Genomic DNA, 18,783 nt, shown 5'->3' on the forward strand with positions numbered 1-18,783 from the left:
GGACTGGGAGATGTAATAGAAGATATGATACAGACCAGGGGACCACACCCAGACACACTGATGATACATTCAGATCACACACACTGCCCAGGCCACCTTGAGGCAGACTTGTCTGCATCTGCAGCACACACATGGCTCACCCTCCACTCACTCAGTACAGGCACCTGACCGCCAGCAGCTCCTCCCCCTCAGTAGCCCTTTAAACCACAAGCACCGCCTCATTGGTTGCTGTGCCTGGCTATTCACGCCCCGTTAACAATTCTCGTGGTGCTGATTGGCACGCTACAGTTTCGCCCCGCCTTCGACTGAACCGAGCTGCCCGCTGATTGGCTGGGCGGCGGCGTGTTGCAGGAAGCGCCCTGTCTATCCGCTATGGGAGGCGGAAGTGTCGCCTGACTGGGGCTCTGTGGTGGGGTGTTACAGACAGGACCGGACCTCTCCGGGGAGGAGGAGGAATCAGTGCGATGAGAGCAGCCCCGGAGGGATGGCCGCGGTGAAGACGAGTCACAGCCGGGCTGGGAAGAGAGAGGAGGAGAACGGGGGTTTGGACCGCTCCCTCCAGCAAATGATCTCAGCCATAGTGGACGAAAGGAACCGCCTCAATATTCGCCAGGAGATCAGCGGCCTGGGTGAGTGCTTGGCACCGGGAGGGTACTGGCTGGGTGAGTGCTTGGCACAGGTGGGGCTTTGTCTGGGTGAGTGCCTTGTATAGGTGGGGCTCTGGCTGGGTGAGTGCCTGTCACAGGTGGGGCTCTGGCTGGGTGAGTGTATTGCATTGGGGGGGACTCTAGTTGGGTAAGTGCCTGGTTACCCTGGTACTAACTGGTGGACTCTGGCTGGGTGAGAGCATGTCACTGGCTGGTTGAGTGCCTGGCATAGGTGGGGGCTCTGGTTGGGTGAGTATCTGTTACAGGTGGGGCACTGTGTGAGTGCCTGTCACTGGGTGCGCTCTGATTGAGTGCCTGGCATCGGTGGGAGCTCTGAATGGTTGAGTGTTTGGCATCAGGGGGACCTGTTGGGGGGGGGGGGGTGTCTGGCACCGTGGGAGAATCCTGGGTATGGTCTTACAGGGATAGGGAGGATGTAATGGAATACAGATCCTAGTGTGAGTGGGGTTCTCTGCCTTGTAATGGGCTGTCTGGGGTCTCTGGCGGCACCATATATAGCAGGGAGGACTCTCACTATAGACCGATTCTACAGTGAGGGGGCGTTCACATCCTCGTGTTTTTATTTCCTTTTTTTGTGTTCTTTTTTATTTATTTTTTTTAGCTTTGTTTGTATTTTATTTTTATATTGTTTTAATTAGTTTTATTTTATTTTTTTTGATGGGCATGGGTGCTCTGTTTTCTGGCAGTGTACTGATCTCTTTAATAAGGGGCTAAGGCAGGATGCTGACTGAATTTGGGGGTGGGTATCTAGTTGGGATGATGTAATTGGGGCATCTGTCTGTCTTCTGTGTCTTATCATCATGGTAGGGGTCTCTGGCAGCATGATACCTCTAGGGTATTAGGAACGATATTTCTCTCATAATAAACATATGCTAGGGCTGTATTATGGGGTGAATTCTATAGGTGGGTCTCCGAAAGGAGTCCTGTAGTGAGAACATGATTTTATTTTTAATTATTTTTATGTATGTATGAGAGACTTTGTGGTGAGAGAAGATGTGTCCTCATACATTTAGCCTCCTTGCGTGTTCAAGTCACTCCGTGGCGTGACTCTGTAGCACCGAGCGTCTCTTCGTGCGACTTTTTACCTTCAAATGCGTCTTATTAGCACAGCGATGCTGATTAAAATATGCGGCATGCCTGTATTCTGTGAGTGACTGCGGGTGTATCCGCATGCGTAATGCTACGTTACAGTGTCAGCGGCTGTAATACTATAACGTAGCATTCCGCAGTCGCACACAGAACATAGGCATGCCACATATCATTTTAATCAGCAGAAGTTGCTTGTGCGTTAGATTCCCATCGCTTTGCGAATAAAACACATTTGAAGTAAAAAAAAATCCACGAAAAGATGCTCGGCGCTATCAAGACACACGGAGCTCCCGCGTTATGTGTAGCGTACGGAGGATAGATGTATGTGGACATATCTGTATAGTAGTTTTGGGGGGACTGACTGTAATATTAGAGAAAATAGAAGATGAAGTTAAAGGAGGAGAGTCACGTTCTGCGACCTATTTCCCATAATTATTTTAAATTAAACAGAGACATTACATTTTTTTTTTTTTTTTGCACAAAGGAACGATAATCACTGAGCCCTCTGCACTCTCTATTTGTCCATCCTTATATGGATTGCCAGCAGGGACCCACCCTGTTTCTCCTGATTACTATTGGGATCAGATCTTTGTTTCCGTTCATCTGTAATATATATATTTTAGTATTATTATTATTTAATGTTTTTACATTCCTGATTATTGTGATCAATAGTCTGCTCCCTCCCCCAGTCTTGTTATTTTGGTGAGTGTCTGGAAACTGCACATTTATATCCAATTACAACCTGGAGTCCAGCTGTGTCCAGGAGAGTTGCAATAATCATGATTTTCCATATGTCACGTAGTGGTCGCCACAGCACTAAGGTGCCTGTCTACAGCCATCTCCTAACGGCGGTGACCCGCATATATTATTACGCAGTGACAGAAGGGGGCTGCAGCTCGAGCTGATCTCAGATCAGACATGCAGGACGGTCTTTGTCTGTAGACAGAGGGTATATTCATCTGTCCTCATTTAATGCACAGGTCAGGTATATGGTCACCGGGCAATGACTTCTTTATCCATCCTGCGCTCCGTCCTACATTACCAGCGCTTTGGACAGGCCGATTAGTTTATCACCAAGTAATGGAAGTTCCCGATTAATCTATCTGACAAGCGCAAGAAGTCTGCGGATTATTTACAATAAAACTGATCTATTTTAGGAGTCATAAGCTTCTAGAGTGCATTGCGTCTTCTAAATGATGGAAATCAGTCCCAGATTTTTCATTTTATTTTGTACCGGGTTCTGTATATGTCTATTAAAATAACCAAAAATATAAACAGTCAACGATAAGCCAGCGTAGCAAGACTTCTGCTTGAAATACTGCGGTTACTGTCATTGATACTCTTTATTTTATTTTTTTTCATTTTGTATCCACTTTTAATTGCCAGCATTAGTCCCACTTCACCGTCTTCCAGCCCTTTAGACTAAATGTATATCAGTATTTGCGCTATAGAGATAAATTCAAATGATTTCATTGTCCCGCTGCACAGGCTGTAACGGAAGCCTTGTTTCCATGTGACGCCTATTGATTTTGGGATTGTTTCTTCCTCAGCAATAGTGAAATGATTGTGCTCGGGAGCTCATGAAACTGCTATTGATTTGTCATTCTTCTGTTTGGAAGAAAAATAATTGTTTGCGAAGTCACCGGGGTTAAGATCTGAGCTTATGCGCTGGTTTAGTTCTACATTGTCAGCGCTGTTTTTCACGACCATTGTGGAAATATCCGAGCGTACAAGGGAAACGCTGCACCAAAGTGCTACATTTATTTTAAGTAGTAGTACTGCTAACTTCCATCCGATTAGAACGTTCTGTTCCATAATCGTCTACAGATGGAGTAATCTTTGTTACTACAATTAAATAACTTCTCACCGATGTAGTACTATTTAGATACATGAGCACGCATGACCATTTTCCATTGCCATGTGTGTGTTAGCTTGTGTGTTGCAGAAAGTACAGTAAAGTCTACAATTGTGTCCTTAAACATCTTTGCTGCACTTGCGCTAAAAGCCCCTCTTGGCACGTCAGGTCCTTTGAGACTCTGCTAGCGCGGGGCGTTTTTTTGTTTTTTGCAGAAAATGCGTTGATGGGCCATATTCAATTAGCCGCTGTAAATTACCGTGGCTAATTAGCTCGCTCGGGGCTATCCGAAGTCTGCATGACAACGGCACTTCTCAGGGGGTTTTCCGGGTCTGATGTGTCCCGAAAAATAATCCATGATAAATGCCTTTTTTTTGCCCAAAAGAGGGCGAGAACACATTGGTCCGTGAGCTAATCGCGGCTGCTATGTGTTAACGGGGGCGAACTATCCTATTATTTCACCCGAATTAAAAGGATAGGGAGAAAAAAAAATATCTGCGAAAATCGAGGATAATCAGTGAAAAATCCCCGTTTTTCGGCGATTGCAGGGAACCATTAGCGCCCGAACAGTGTTCGGGGCTAATTGGATATGGCCATAAGTCGCAGTGCGATGAAACTAGGGCGCCCCAGTAGACAAACGGGGCGTATGAGGGCATATCTGTACTTGTTCTGTTGCATTTGGTTTTTGTGGCATAAAATTTGTGTTGCATAATTTTCTTCGATGAATACAAGTTCTCCGATTTGTCATTAATAAATATTGTTTTTTAAAAAACCTTTCCCTAGTAATGAGAAGGATTTGACAGACTTATGATATTTTGGTCCCTGGGCACTTTTCTATTGTAACCCATTGCTCTGTGCGCCTGTCCATGAATATACAGAGCAATGACAATCTCTGCATATAATGACGTCTTGCTGAATATTTATAGAGCGTCAGTAAAAGTAACAAGTTCTTGTCATCGAGGTTTATTTTTCTTTTCCGCCTTGATGGGTGCGATCAGGGTCATAACCACATGTAGTCGGTCGGGCGAAGCCGCTCAACATCCTCACTTATCTTCCCTCGCACCTCATAGAGGCAAACAAGAAAATGAGCGAAGATTCCCTGCCGTATAAAATGGTAACGTGCGCGGCACATCACTGGTGGCTGAATGCCCTCCCTAGTTCTTCTTAAAGGTTAGCAGAATTTTCAGGTTTGGTTGGCTCAGTGGGTAATGTAACATACGAAAATAAGGCATAATATTGCCTACTGAACTTCAGCATTCCATGTGATCTGCCGGGTTCCTCACTGCCTACTTCTGTCCTGTGATGCGGAAAGTGCAGGGTTTCTATTTGGGTGCTGGACATTCAACATTGCAAGCGGAAAAACAGAGTGCCAGCACCGATACAACATATACTAACAAATAGTGTTCACTCTAGGTCCGTCGAGGGGCAGGGCGCTGGACCGTAGAAAGGGCACTCTAGCACCCGACCGAAAATTGGGTTGTGACCACTTTTGAGGGTGTGACCGTCTGTTTACGGACAATCTGGGCTGCCCTCGAGCTCTCCCCTCTCCATGAATAGATGCCATGTGCCTGCTCACGGCATCTGTTTACCAGCGATGATCGCTGCAATGCAATTTTTCCCACCCACGGGACACTGTGGCCCGCGGGTGGGGAACGGCACACGGCATGTTGTTTTAGGGGGACGCCTCCAAAAGAGCAGGGCACATTCTGCCCTTTTGACATTGGGCAGGGCGCAGCGCCCTGCTAAAACAGCCTAGCGGGAACTCTACAAACATTTATGAAAGTAATAAAAATGGTATCCGGATAGAAGACTGAAGACGCACTTTATTTTACTTTATTTTACTTTATTTTACTTTTTTTAAATAGTTTTCAACATTTTTAGGGGGAGGGTTAGGCACTCGGGGGAGTGTTAGAGTTAGGCTGCTGGAGGGGATGGTTAGAGTTAGGCACTAGGGGGAGGATTAGGGTTAATTATTATATAATAGAAAAATGTATTATAAATGTATTTGATGAAGAAGGATATTCTAAGCCTTGGAGAGAGATAAAGTACCAACCAATCAACTCCTAACTGTCTTTGTACAGACTGTGGGGTCTATTTACCAAGCCTTGGCTGGAGATAAAGTTAAGAGGGGTAAATCACCAACCAATCAGCTCCTAACTGCCATGTCGCAGACTGTGTTTGAAAATGACAGTTAGGAACTGGTTGCTTGGTACTTTATCTCCGTCCACTTTCTCTCTCTCTCTCTCTCTCCAAGGCTTAGTAAATGGGCCCCCATGTTTGAAAAAAGACAGCAGCTGATTGGTTGATACCTTATCTCCACCCACTATATCTCTCTGCAGGGCTTAGTACGTAGACCCATAAGTCACCTCTATAGCGAATCGCACGGTCCCTCTTTCAGCGCCTGTGACCGGCGCTTGCAGTGAATCTGCACATGCGCCGGTCTAAACTTCCCAGCACGACCCGCGGGTGACCGACTAATATTGAAAAAAATATATATTTATTTCTAAGCACAATCCCTGGCTGCGAACCCTGAAAATCGATAATTGCACTCATTGGAACGATATAACTTTCAAATCCAGATCGGCGCCCTATCTAGTTATAGCGCATAGCGTCTCCGTTATTCTGATTTCTTCCCTGCATTAATAAATGCAAGGAAGCTGTATGCAGCACATAACATGCGCAGTTACCAAAAATACAGGTGACACATGTTCATACATCTGTCCCTTTGTACGGTTATTCAGCTGTGAGCAGGACGAGCTATGACAGGGTGCACTCACCAGTGGCCCAGGCTTCGCTGAGTATGCAGGCCTCTCTGTGGGTCTTCTGTTTGCAGAGGGTCTAGAAGTCTCTGTGAGGGATGGAGGTGTAGTAGTAGGAGGGGAGCAGTGCACCTAGTAGGACCGGGACTGACCCTGCAGATGCCTCTGTAAGCATCCCCGATTGCCGCATTGTGGTACTAGTGCCAATGGATGTCTACAGCTGATTATGGGGCAGTATTCAATTGTTGGCGCCGGCCGCTGTACCTTTTTCGCGCCTGGCGGAGCTATTCAATTGTTGCTCCTGTTTGGTGCGAACATCTGCCGGTGCCGGCATGTCAGCTCGCACCCCCAGGGGCTGGCGAGCTGAAATGCGCGAGAAGTGACACGCACTGTTCGCAATCGCGCCCAGCACTTTTTTTACACGGCTAAACCCGACCTAATTGGGTGTAATCGGTGCGATAATCTGAATCAATTGAAGATAGCTCCGCGATCTCCCGTCACTTCAGACGGGAGTCGGAGCGCGATAAAACAATTGAATAACGCCCATGGAATGCTAACTAAAATTAAGCTGTGTGTATTTAACCATTTAATGTGTCCCTTTGGCTCGATGTGCAATGATCATAACCACTAACCCTGCTGTTATTGTTAGGCCAGACCAGCCGAATGTTAGGGGTTCTTATAAGGGGGGACAGTTTTCAGCACTGACCACACTAGAATTCTAGAAGTCGTCTTTTTTAGCTGGCACAAACAAGGACTTTGTTAATTCCACAGTTAATATTTTATTCTCTGAAAGTGTTTGGAAGCGCTGAAGGGTGAAAGTACACTTATTGCTGTGGTTCGCATATCTGTTTTTAATCTTTTAAATATTGGAGAAATTCCCCTTTTCATCTAAAACTTTCCCTTGATTTTGTTTGTCTGGTTCGTGTATGTGACATCGGTAGCAGCTTAGAGGAACTAGTATAAAAAAGTGATTATTTTTTTTTTTTCCCCTTCCTTCCTTATCTGTGGAGCAGTGCGATTTGTGGTGTTTTTAAAAAAAATAAAAATTCTTTCCTCTTTTGAGTGTGTGAGTGACCTTTTGCTTTGCCAGGAAACTCTTGTTGAAGTTACTCACTGCATGGTGCTGAGGGCCTGATTCAGAGGTGCTCGCAAAAAGCGAGCGCTCACTCTGAATCAGGGCGGGCGCTGTTTTTTTTTTTTTTAGTTGTGGCCTCCCGGCCGCTCGGATAGCTGTGGGTGACCACCCACAGCTATTGCAAGCGGCTAGGATGATGGTCGCGATGGTCAAGACCATCGCGACCATCGGGCTTGCGACGAGACCCTTGTGGTAGGATCTCGTGGCCGCAAGTCCCAGAGAGTTTCTGGCTCTAATAGATGTCAGTGGGGCCGCCCACAAACAGCAGGCGTTCGCTTGGGAACGCCTCCGTTTGTGAAGCCACGCCTGCAAAACGGGGCGAGCTGTCAATCAACATCGACAGCCACCCCGTTTGTAGTGAGTCCCGGAGCGAGTGCTTTTTGCGCTCGCTCCGGGGCTCGCGCACGCCATGCTTGCGCACTGGGCCACCATCGACCTGCTTGCAAGTGGGTCTGAATCAGGCCCTGAGTGCTGCCTATCAATCACCTATCCAATCTGGTTTCTCCAGTGTGCAATGCAGAGATCTGCAACTTTTGTTCAACTTGCGGCACACTAACCAAGATGTTTAAGGGCTTGAGCCGGAGATGTACGTAAATACGATTATTAACATACACCTCCGATGGTTAAGGGTTTGCGCCTGCGGCCCCCCCAAGCTGCAGCATGGTTGACACTGCTGCAGCGTTGTGTCACACAGTGCCCCCCAGTTCAGGGCCACATTCGGCTGGTGTGCTCTCCTCAGTCAGGCTCAGACTTCTATGTGAGGGACCTGCTGCAGTTGCCTCACACAGTCACACCATTCACATTCACGCTGAGTGAGGGGTGTGCGCACCTGCGTGGTCTGCCCTGGCCACTGTTACTCATTTTGGACGGCAGAGGCCTGGATCAAGAAGTGGTGTATGTGTGTGTATATATGTATATAATGTGCGTGTATATATAATTTAATTTAAAAAAAATCTTAAATATGTTATAGATTCCTCATTCGTACAAACTTCGAATTTGTGCTCTTGTATTTATGTGTATGAATACCTCATGATCTCTATACCCAAATTGTCGCTATTTAGCGTTATAAGTCGCCCAAGAAATTATTGCTTTCCAGACTTTGATTGTGGTTCCAAAGCACAAAAAGAGAATATTCACATATAAGCATATAGTTACACGCTGTGATCTAAATACAATTAGCGCAAACAGATTATACAATCATATGGTACAGTCGATACATACGCTTGCGCTCTGGATACAGATTTCCCGGCATCAACTATGAAACCTCCGCCAACAGAAAGAAAGAGATGACTGACTACCAGATATAGAACGCTTGCATATATACCCTCACAGAGATAAGCAATACAATAGGACGAGTTGGCGTAATCCCATTGGTTCTTCCTCTTGGGTCTTCTGTAAAGATGCAGTCCATAGGCCAGTTTGTACAGTATTGGTTCAGCCCTCCAACGGCTCTTTGTGTGTGTTTTCCCGCCGAAGAACAAGTCTAAACTGGCTAGCAAACATTACATTACAGAGTACATTTCAATGCCTAACTCGCTATGATTCATAATTTGCAGACGCATGTTGCGATTTCCTCGCCGATGGAACCGGAGATCTGCAAATAAACAATGGTTTAGAATAGCACCAAACACGGTCTGTTTATCATGTACTAAACCTTAGATCTCCAATACAGTCACTTCATAACATAATTAATAATGAATAAAACATTGGGTATTAATCTTAATGCTAGGGAACCTTTCTATGTAAGTGTGCAGAATATAAGTGAAGGGATATTAAGAAAAGACGCTAGTATGCGTTGTGCGTCTACGTGTTTGTGGAGTACACCTTGGTACGTGTTTTGTGGGGTTGTTAATATTATATGTTTTAGTAAATGTATGTATTTATATAATGAAGGCTTTTAACTGTGTTCTATTGTGTAGGAAACGCACGACACTAAATAACAACATAGCGCCGTCTATTACTGACACTGTGTGGAGAACGCAAAATAGCGTTGTGTAGCCATTCGCAAAATGGCGGTGTGCCGTTATTATCTTTACAATTTAGGTCTCAGCCAATTACCCGGCTTCAACATGTTCCACTTCAGGGTTAATCTGGACGCCCACAGCAGTGGGGCTGTACTGGGCCATATCACACTTCTCCAGTATGTTTACTTTGTATTATCACAGCTGAGTACTAAGAGTGTGCCTTGTGTGCACAGCTGGATGGTGGTGAGGAGAATTGTCACACATCACAGGTCATTGCAACAATCTACACTGAGTAATAAGGCAAATATGTAGTTTGGGGGGTGGGGTTGTGTGTCAGAAATACTTTATTTGTTAGTATCATTATTATTATCCTTTAGTTAGCACCAGCATACAGGGCGGCGTTGTACGGTACAAAGGGGAATTCACATCCTCGCAGAGAGTAACGGAACATGTGATCATATTACTTACATAATAATGCACCAGGTCATTGTTGTGTAAGTGTAGAATTTTGTCAGCGCTGCTGGTCTTAGGCTGGGTACACACTTGGCGATTTTTCTTAGCGATTTGTCAAAATCGTCTAGTGTGTACCCACTATATCGTGCGGTGCGAGCTCCCGTGGGGTCGTTGGCCGCATCGTCAGCTTGACCCTAAATGCAGGCCAACCTGCCGATGCGGCCAACGACCCCACGCAGTGTAAATTCAAACGAACGTTCCTGGTGGCCCAGCTGTCACTTGCCAGGACCCGGCAGTAGCAGCGTCTCCTTCAGTGGCCCAGACACCGCGTGACCAGCACTTCCGGCGGAGATGTCTGACGGATTGGCCTCTGTGAGCATTTTACCTCTATTCCTAAACTTAATCCTGCCCCTTACCTCTCTGCAGCGCCTAGCCCTAAGCGTCGCCATTCTGTCAACATTTCACTTGTTCATTGTGAACATGTTGACATTCTGAGGATGAATAATGTTGACAGCTGTAGTGTCGACATGGTAACTGTCAATTGTGACTGAATCCAATTGTGGAAAATATATTTATGGAATGTTGGGGAGGGAACGGCAAGCCACCCCCCCACCCCCCCCTCCCGTATCTCCATATACAAGGATTAGGGCAGCCTTGTCTACCGGTTAGGTGTCACCATAGAAGTAATTGTGATCACCAGACAATACCCCTCCTACACTGCAGGAAACCAGTGATGACTGAAGATCACCTCCATCCTGGTCTCCATTCATTCAGGAGCTCACCTTAAAAGAGGGGGTCTCTTTAAAGTTATGTGGCCCCTCAATAGCTGTGATCTGGTGATCACCAGTGATCAGGTTAAGGAAATATGGATTAAGGGTCTCATTCAGACCCGCTCGCGAGCGCAGGATGCTCGACGGAGGTAGGTTGGAAGCTAGGGGCAGGAGAGAACGAGGCTAGGGAAAGAAATATAGGGCTGATTCAGCGTTTCGGCGCTTCGGATTGATCGTTCGATTTTTATTTTTCCGTCCTGCGCGTGTTTCTGAGCCAAGCATCTGCAACTACGGGTGAATCATAGTCGTATACATTTAATTTCATCCCTATTTCCTCTTGCGGCTGAAGGGGTGTAACTGGACGGTCGCCCGTAGGCAAAGACGCGTCGTAGTTATGTGGGCGTATGATGGAGAGTCCAGTGTACACACACAGCCTTATGATGGAGAATGGATTCATTGCACCAGGTATATGGCTGGGGCAGTTACGGGCTGATTGATGACGGTGAGGGCTACTTTGGCGAACCGATGAACTTGGGTAGTACAGCTACATAGATGCCACAAGCTCACAACACCGTGAGCAGACAGATTTTGTTCCTATGCTCACTTGGGCGCATTCCTGAATGAGGCTCATGGGGGCATATGTATCAAAGCTTTATATGAGATAAAATTGTGAAATATATATCACCAACCAATCAGCTCCAAACTATCATTTCTTAAGCACAGCCTGCAAAATGTAAGTTAGAAGCTGATTGGTTGGTGATATATATCTCACAATTTGATCTCACATCAAGCTTTGATACATATGCCTCATAGTGGCTTTATTCTATTTATTGTATATTTTTTCTTTTACTTTTAAATGAGGGAGGTTTCATAATTTACAGACAATTTGGGTCTCTCGTTGCATCATGGGGAATGGCACACCTCATCTGTGTGTGTCTGGCATGTTCCGTGTTATTAATGGGTGTATACGTGTACAGCGCATCATCCCTCCCTCCTCTGAGTGTTGAATAAAGAGCACAACTTCACTTGTGATTGTCAGGGGGCCGGCGCTTGTCGCCGATGCCACAGAAATATTCCTCTTTCTGCTGCTGTCCGGCGGAATTATTTCAGTAAAGAGGAAATAAGGTTCCACCGAATTGTTTTTAGCGGCTATATCTGTTTCAGGTACACAACTTCTGTCGCTCAGCGTGACACTGATCCGACATGTCAACGTCATTTTATAAAAGTGACTGGGAGAGATGTACCAAGGCTTGGAGAGATATAAAGTACCAACCAATCAGCTCCTAGCTCTCATTTTTCAAACACAGCCTGTAAAGTGATAGGAGCTGATTGGCTGGTACTTTCCCTGTACTTTGCATCTCTGCAAGGTTTAGTACATCTCTGCCAATCTGTGAAAAGATCTCGCTTTACACCACAATAATAATAATCTTTCTATTATTGCGCAATATGCAATGATTTCATAGCTGGGACTGGGTATCTGGCTGCAGGGAATTCAGCTGACGATACACCCTGATATCATCACAGTTGGCAAGCTCAGCGGAAATGGGTGCTGAAAAGTGACCTTTAAATTGTGATTCTGCTGTTTGTACAGTAATTATATCTCCTCCATCGATGATAGGCTGCAGGGTTGCCAATCTTTGTGGGGGACGACACAAAAACAATAAAGACAAAAAAAGCGTCCAGTCTTCCAGAGAATAATGGGGAATCAGGCAGAGGTGTATAATACAGGGTAGTAGGGGCTTCTGTATTGGGGTTACATAGTCTCTTCTCAAGTTTGTAAAATTGTTGATTCAGTCAAATCCATGCCCTTATGTGGATGCATTACTAGACTTTGGAGTCTGTTTTGTTGGTTTCCAGGACCCAGATACAGACCAAAGATTCCCAATAAGTGTTTTACAACATATCTTTTGGTACAGTACCTATCGCGCCGCCGGTGTGTTTGACTGATTTCAATAATTTTATGAGAAGTGACTATTGAACCCAATATAGAAGTGCCCACTGCTGTGTTTATATATTGATTGCATGGTTTGATAACGCCATATAGCAGAAGTGCTCTGGTACGTTGTGTAGTGGGATTTTTGTTGTCATATGGAGGTCTATTAATGTCCAGGGGGCCCATGTACAGTGCCCCCCACTCCGTGCAATGTTTCCCTTCACCCCCACACACCACCTGTTGGCGGCCATCTTTTTTTGCGTGTAATGTTTTCAGGGGTGTCATAATGCCTCAGCCAAAAGATGGTACCAGCAGCAGGTATTTTGGGGAGGGGTGGGCAGTGAGGTCTGTCCTGGGTGCAGGTTATGCGCCACAGGGTCTCCCATTATAAAGTGCCCCATGTGCACTGCACCCTTCACCCATTATAGATATGCCACTAAAAGGATGGAGTAGCCCTCCATTTCAGGAATAATGTCTGATCATGCGTCATGAATAATATTGTGCCTGTACGATGTCACGTTTCATGTGAACTCATGACTGCTGGTCCTGCCCCCAAAATGGCTCCCTCCAGGCTGTTTAAGAGACATGACCTATCCTATATTATTATTATATACTATATTGACTGGGGTGTCACTGGTGCTTCTAGTACACACTGGTCTGTATATCAGAAGTTTGTTGCATCAGCTGGGTGTGCTAGAAGCACCAGAGCAGGGAGCGACACCCCAGGCAGAAAAGAGGGAACTGCATGTGCTGTGACAGGTGCAGGGTGCTAGAATGAAGACTATTTCCCTTTTTTAAGTGTGCTATAAGCAGACTGCCACTTTTTTCCATTGATTTGGTTGATTCCTCGAACAATAAACAGTGTTTGAGCTTCTGTGTTGCTGTAGTTTCTGGTTTAATGACAGTTTGTGCCTGAATAGTCTGTGACAGGTTGGTAGGATATTGCGCTTGTGCTGTGCACCTGCCGACTGTTAATTCATACATGAAAGCAGGATCTTACAATAGAGCGCACAGCGAGGTTTGTTGCTTATTACGGGCGTGCGTCCTAAAGCTACATCAAATAATTGTAATGAGACATCTGTTGCAAAATAGAATAGTTTTGAATGAGGTGTATTGTTCTTCCGCGATAAGGGAACGGAAAACAACCTGTGAGGGGGTTCTATATAAGGAAATATTTATTTTCCTGCCTTTTTTTACACATTTCACCAGTGAACTAACACCGGGGGTCATTCAAACCCGCTCGCGAGCGCAGGACGCTCGCAAGCGGGTTGATGGTGCCCCACTGCGTATGCGCACGACGGAGGGAGCTCCGTCGTGCACATGCGCGATACCCGGATAGCGACGGGATAGCCGTCGCTTCGGGTCTCGCACCAAAGGGGGCGTGCTGTCGATGTTGATTGACAGCACGCCCCCTTTGGTGGGTGTGCCGGGGGCGTGGCTGCCAGACGGAGGCGTTCCCATGGGAACGCCTACCGTCTGAAGCCGGCCCCACTGACATCACTAGTGATGTCAGTGGGAGTGATTTTGGCTCTGATAGAGCCAAAATCACTCCAGGGCTTGCGGCAGCGAGACCCTACCGCAGGGTCTCCGTCGCATGCCCGATGGTCGCGATGGTCTTGACCATCGCGACCATCATCATGGACGCTCGCTATAGCTGTGGGTGTTCACCCACAGCTATGCGAGCGTCCCAGAGGCCGCTCCATTTTCATGTAGGATGGCCCTGATTCAGAGCGAGCGCTCTGGTCAGAGCGTCCGGCTCTGAATCAGGCCCACTGTCAGGAGGAACCATTTGTACTTCCCAACCGTCCCGAAATTTGTCGTGACTGTTCTGACGCAGTGGGCCGAATTGGGGGAGGGGCTTATGTCCCAGATTTGCATGTTGTATATCTTGAGGTGTGATCATGTGACATTAGAAGATGGGGCTGTTTCTCGGAGTCCATTATGAACAAACAGGTCTGAAACGTTTTGAAAACAAAAATTAAACCTTGTTAACATGGAAATAATCCTATAAACTACATTATCATGCATTTATTTTTTTACTTGTTTTTGGTCTTGACCCTGTTTTAGGGTACATGCTCATTGTTTTTGTTTTTAAATTTTTTTTATTATAATTTGATTTATTGATGCGTTTCCGGCCATGAGGCCTCGTTCCCGCTGGTGGTGTAGACTTTTTACTCTCCTTATATCCATGGGAACTGGTGTATGGAATTTTTTTGGAAAGGATCTTGATTCTATTAATGGTCATACACATTGGAGGAGCCCTGCAATGAGCTCTGTGCGCTAGTAACGATGGCGCTTGTATTTGACGTGTGTTTACACTTGTGCTTCTGCTAGAGGTAAATGCAGCACCGTGTAGGTCTATCTGACCGGAGCTGCAGTGGGCTTTCAGCACAAATCATGGTTATACTATCCCACGTTGCCAGGTCACTTGCTTTAACAGGTCATTTACTAACCACAAAAGTGCATCTGCTCCTTGGTTACATCAAGCGCCTTCTGTTGTACAAATTTCCTCCAGGGAACGACATGGTAGCGTCAGTGGGGTTGGGTGCAAACGTTTTCACCGGTTGTACGTTTTCACGTGTACCCAAGCAAGATCTGGGGTCTCAGCCTCATGCCGCACCTGCTTCCTTTACCAGTTACAGGCATATTTTTGGGCTGCCCCCTACTCTTCAAGGGGTCTATTTACTAAGCAGTGTTAGGAGACAGAGTGAAAAGTGATAAGGTACCAGCCAATCAGCTCCTAACTGTCATCTCACAGGCTGTGTTTGAAAAATGACAGTTGGGAGCTGATTGGCTGCAACCCTATCACTTTCTTATCACTTTTCACTCTGTCTCCTAACAGTGCTTAGTAAATAGACCCCCAAATCTCCAAACCTTCAAGTGTTCCCCGAAAACTCCCCGCTTCAGACAGCTGATCACATCACAGGACCCACACACGTAACCTCCGTAAGCTACTCTACTAAGTACATCCCCTCTATACAGTTCACAAATAACTTTTACATATGTTCTCTTTCTACACTCTCACATCCCGCTGACTGGGTCATACAGCCCACCAGGAACCTCTGCAATCAGGCTGGGCCATTTGGAATATGTAGCACTTATCCATGTGTATCAGTGCCCATTTCCCTATAGATATAAGCGTGCGAGCAGGGCCCTTTTACCTCCTTGTCTGTCCTGTTTTATCACAATTGTATTCCCAATTGTACAGGGGTTGAACATACTGGCATTATAATAAGTGCATGTAAATAAAAAAGTGCAAGATTTAATTTTGCATGACAGAATTGTACGCCTTTTCCACTGCCTGAAAATCCAGGGTTATTGCCAAGATTACCCGGGTCGTGCCTCAGTGGAGACGGCCAGTAGCATCACAAGTGCATTGTGGGCCGCACCTGGGTGTCATCCGCCGAGGAGTGATACCAAGCTGCAGACTCCCTCCCTCAGTGACAGGAGCCGGGTGCTGCACTGTATAATTAAGTAAAGCACAGTGAGGGAGCCGGCTGGCACTGCACACAGGGCAGTCCGCACCTCCGGCACCCCTCTCCCTGCCCCCCAGTAATAAACACTGTGACGGGACCATGGAGCTTTGGCCGTAAAACAACGCCCTTCCTGCATGGCCACGCCTCTGCTCACGAGGCCACACCCCCTTTTAGGCCACACACACACAACATCCCTCCCCACACCGCGGGAACGGACGCCTCTGGAGACCGCTAAAATACGGGGCCAGTGACCCGGTAATCCGACCCAAGAAGCGAGCAGGGTTGGACCCGGGTAAGAACCGGTTTAAAGCTGGGTACACATTAGATGATTTGTTTGTACGATTTGGCCGATTGAGACGGATCGGAACAACAAATCGCCAAGTGTGTACGCACTATGCGCGATCCTGTGGCAGCGTCCGTTGCCCCTACATGCAGCTCAATCTGACATTCTCGTTAACGTTTTCCCACAAATCGTGCAGTGTGTACGCACTACGGATGACCAGGTGATATGGTTACATTATATAGTTAACAATATAATCGCCAAACGATGTAAGATATATATCGTCAGGGAGTTCAAGGGAAATCTGGATGACCATCGCATTGTTTGCCGATCGTCTAATATGTACCTAGCTAAAGGGGGAAGTATAAACGGGTAACCCTGGTTGGTTGGCACTTGGAGATGATGTCATCGCCAAGCGCCGACAGAAGAGTGCCACTGCCCATGTGTGCCGTGGAAACGGGGTGTGAAGTCGGGTCAGATCTGGGACTTTGTTTGAAAAGGGGTATTGGTTAAATGAGAGAAAACGGCCTAGAGCCCACATTTAGAGGGATCATCACATCCCAGGATGCCCTGCCACAGTTTTAGCATGCACTAATTGCAAAACTGTGGCAGGGCATGCTGGCTTGTGTAGTTCCACAGTTCCTGGAGGGCACCAGTGTGAATACCCCTGCTGTAAGGCCTTCTTTTGGTGTATGATATGATTGTTTGCTTAGAGCGTATGCAACTCAAAGGCAGTGAATTAATTAGCTGCAGGTTTTGCAGTGTCTGTGTACCCCCCACATTAAGGGATCTATTTACTAAGCAGTGTTAGGAGACAGAGTGAAAAGTGATAAGGTACCAGCCAATCAGCTCCTAACTGTTATCTCACAGGCTGTGTTTGAAAAATGACAGTTGGGAGCTGATTGGCTGGCACCTTATCACTTTTCACTCTGTCTCCTAACACTGCTTAGTAGATAGACTCCTAAATCACAGAGGTCAATACAGCTTCAGAGCTGCAAAGAAAAGGCCTCTGCAGGGGTTAACGCTAACCGGCTGACCAAATCCATTGATTCTAACTTAACGTGCACTAGCCCACTGATTCCACTTAAACACCTGGTTAACCATGCGGGAAAAATGCTATTTAATTGCAGTATGCGTAAAGCAGCCTAAACGAGATTTTGTAAGTTTGATCGTTACACCACAAAAGCTGCATACACACACAACGATTGAGTTAATGAACGATTTTAGTAAACTATTTTCTACCTTGAAAAAATGAACTAAAATCGTTTACTAAAGTTGTTCATTTACTATGTTCATTTAAATGTAATGAACGATTTTTATGAACTACAAACGATTTTTGCATATTAACTTAATGAAAATCGTTGAGTTGACAAGTCTGACTGAACTACAAACGTGAACGCGCATGAACAATGATCGTTCATCGTTTGACTCAGAATGTGAACGATTTTTCAAACGATTATCGTTAAACGATATCGTTTAACGATAATCGTTCAAAAAATCGTTGTGTGTGTATGCACCTAAACACTTTAATATTTTGTGTATTTCTATTACGCATTTTGTTCCGTTACTGCATTGCCTAATGATCTGTTCGATGTCTGTTTATGGAAGGAAAATTCACATTTGCGTAGCCGAAAGCGCCGTCTATGTAGAACTCACTGCGGGGCTTATTAGGCCAATTGCTTGAAGATTTGTCTCCGAAAGGTTTTCCTCTGTCTCAAATCTCTAGATGTAGATTTATTTATCCGTGCCCTACAGAGCTGCCTGCTGAATGTGTTTGAACAGGACAGAGGTTTAAGATAGAACATTTTTCAGTGATTCTTTTTATGTGTTTTTTTTTGTTTGTTTAAAAAAACAAAACAAAAAGCCGTTTCTGCTTTTGTCGTTTTCATTTTACAAGTTTGCAGACAAAGCCAAAGCAGAGCTTCATTTTTAATACAGTTTGGGAAGAGAAAAGGACATTTTAAATTCTCTAGCATGCTGGGAAGGTTGCTGCTATTTCCTATGTGGCTAAAGGACCTCTGTGACGTATCCACCATGTGACCGCTGCAGGAGGCTGGACCGCTCCTGCGTTACCATCCACTAGGGCATAGAGGGGGAATAAATAGTTGTGGCGAGTGCAGCGAGCCACCGTGTCTGAAGCGTGGCGAGCGTAGCGAGGGGACACTTTTGGTACCCCGCTGGCATCCCCGCCCCTCCCCCTTTTAGGCCGGGTCACGTGGGTGTGACGTCAGAGGTCCATCAGCGCTCTAGAGTCTAGACCTAACCATGCTGGGAATTCTGTACTGGGAGGAGCTTGGTTATGTGTGCTTGCAGAGCTCTCCTTTCAGCGGAATGTCCTTCTGTTGGTCTCTGTCTCATCTTCCCTTGTGTTATTCACACGTAATAGTACTTCCATGATATT

General features: G+C 46.0%; 1 protein-coding gene across 3 annotated transcripts in view; it reads left to right on the plus strand.

The window, feature by feature from the left end:
* The first annotated feature begins 357 nt into the window (after positions 1-357).
* Positions 358-18,783, plus strand: part of KIAA0930 (KIAA0930 ortholog) — a 54,231-nt gene continuing 35,805 nt past the window's right edge. For all 3 annotated transcript variants that reach the window (XM_088478373.1, XM_088478374.1, XM_088478375.1), the window contains exon 1: positions 358-629. In XM_088478373.1, the coding sequence (XP_088334499.1) occupies positions 485-629 (145 nt within the window). In that variant the 5' untranslated portion in view covers positions 358-484. The remainder of the gene's footprint in view (positions 630-18,783) is intronic.

This window comes from Taudactylus pleione, unplaced genomic scaffold (genome assembly GCF_031769625.1).
Source record: "Taudactylus pleione unplaced genomic scaffold, aTauple2 ptg000212l, whole genome shotgun sequence".
Taxonomy (NCBI): domain Eukaryota; kingdom Metazoa; phylum Chordata; class Amphibia; order Anura; family Myobatrachidae; genus Taudactylus; species Taudactylus pleione.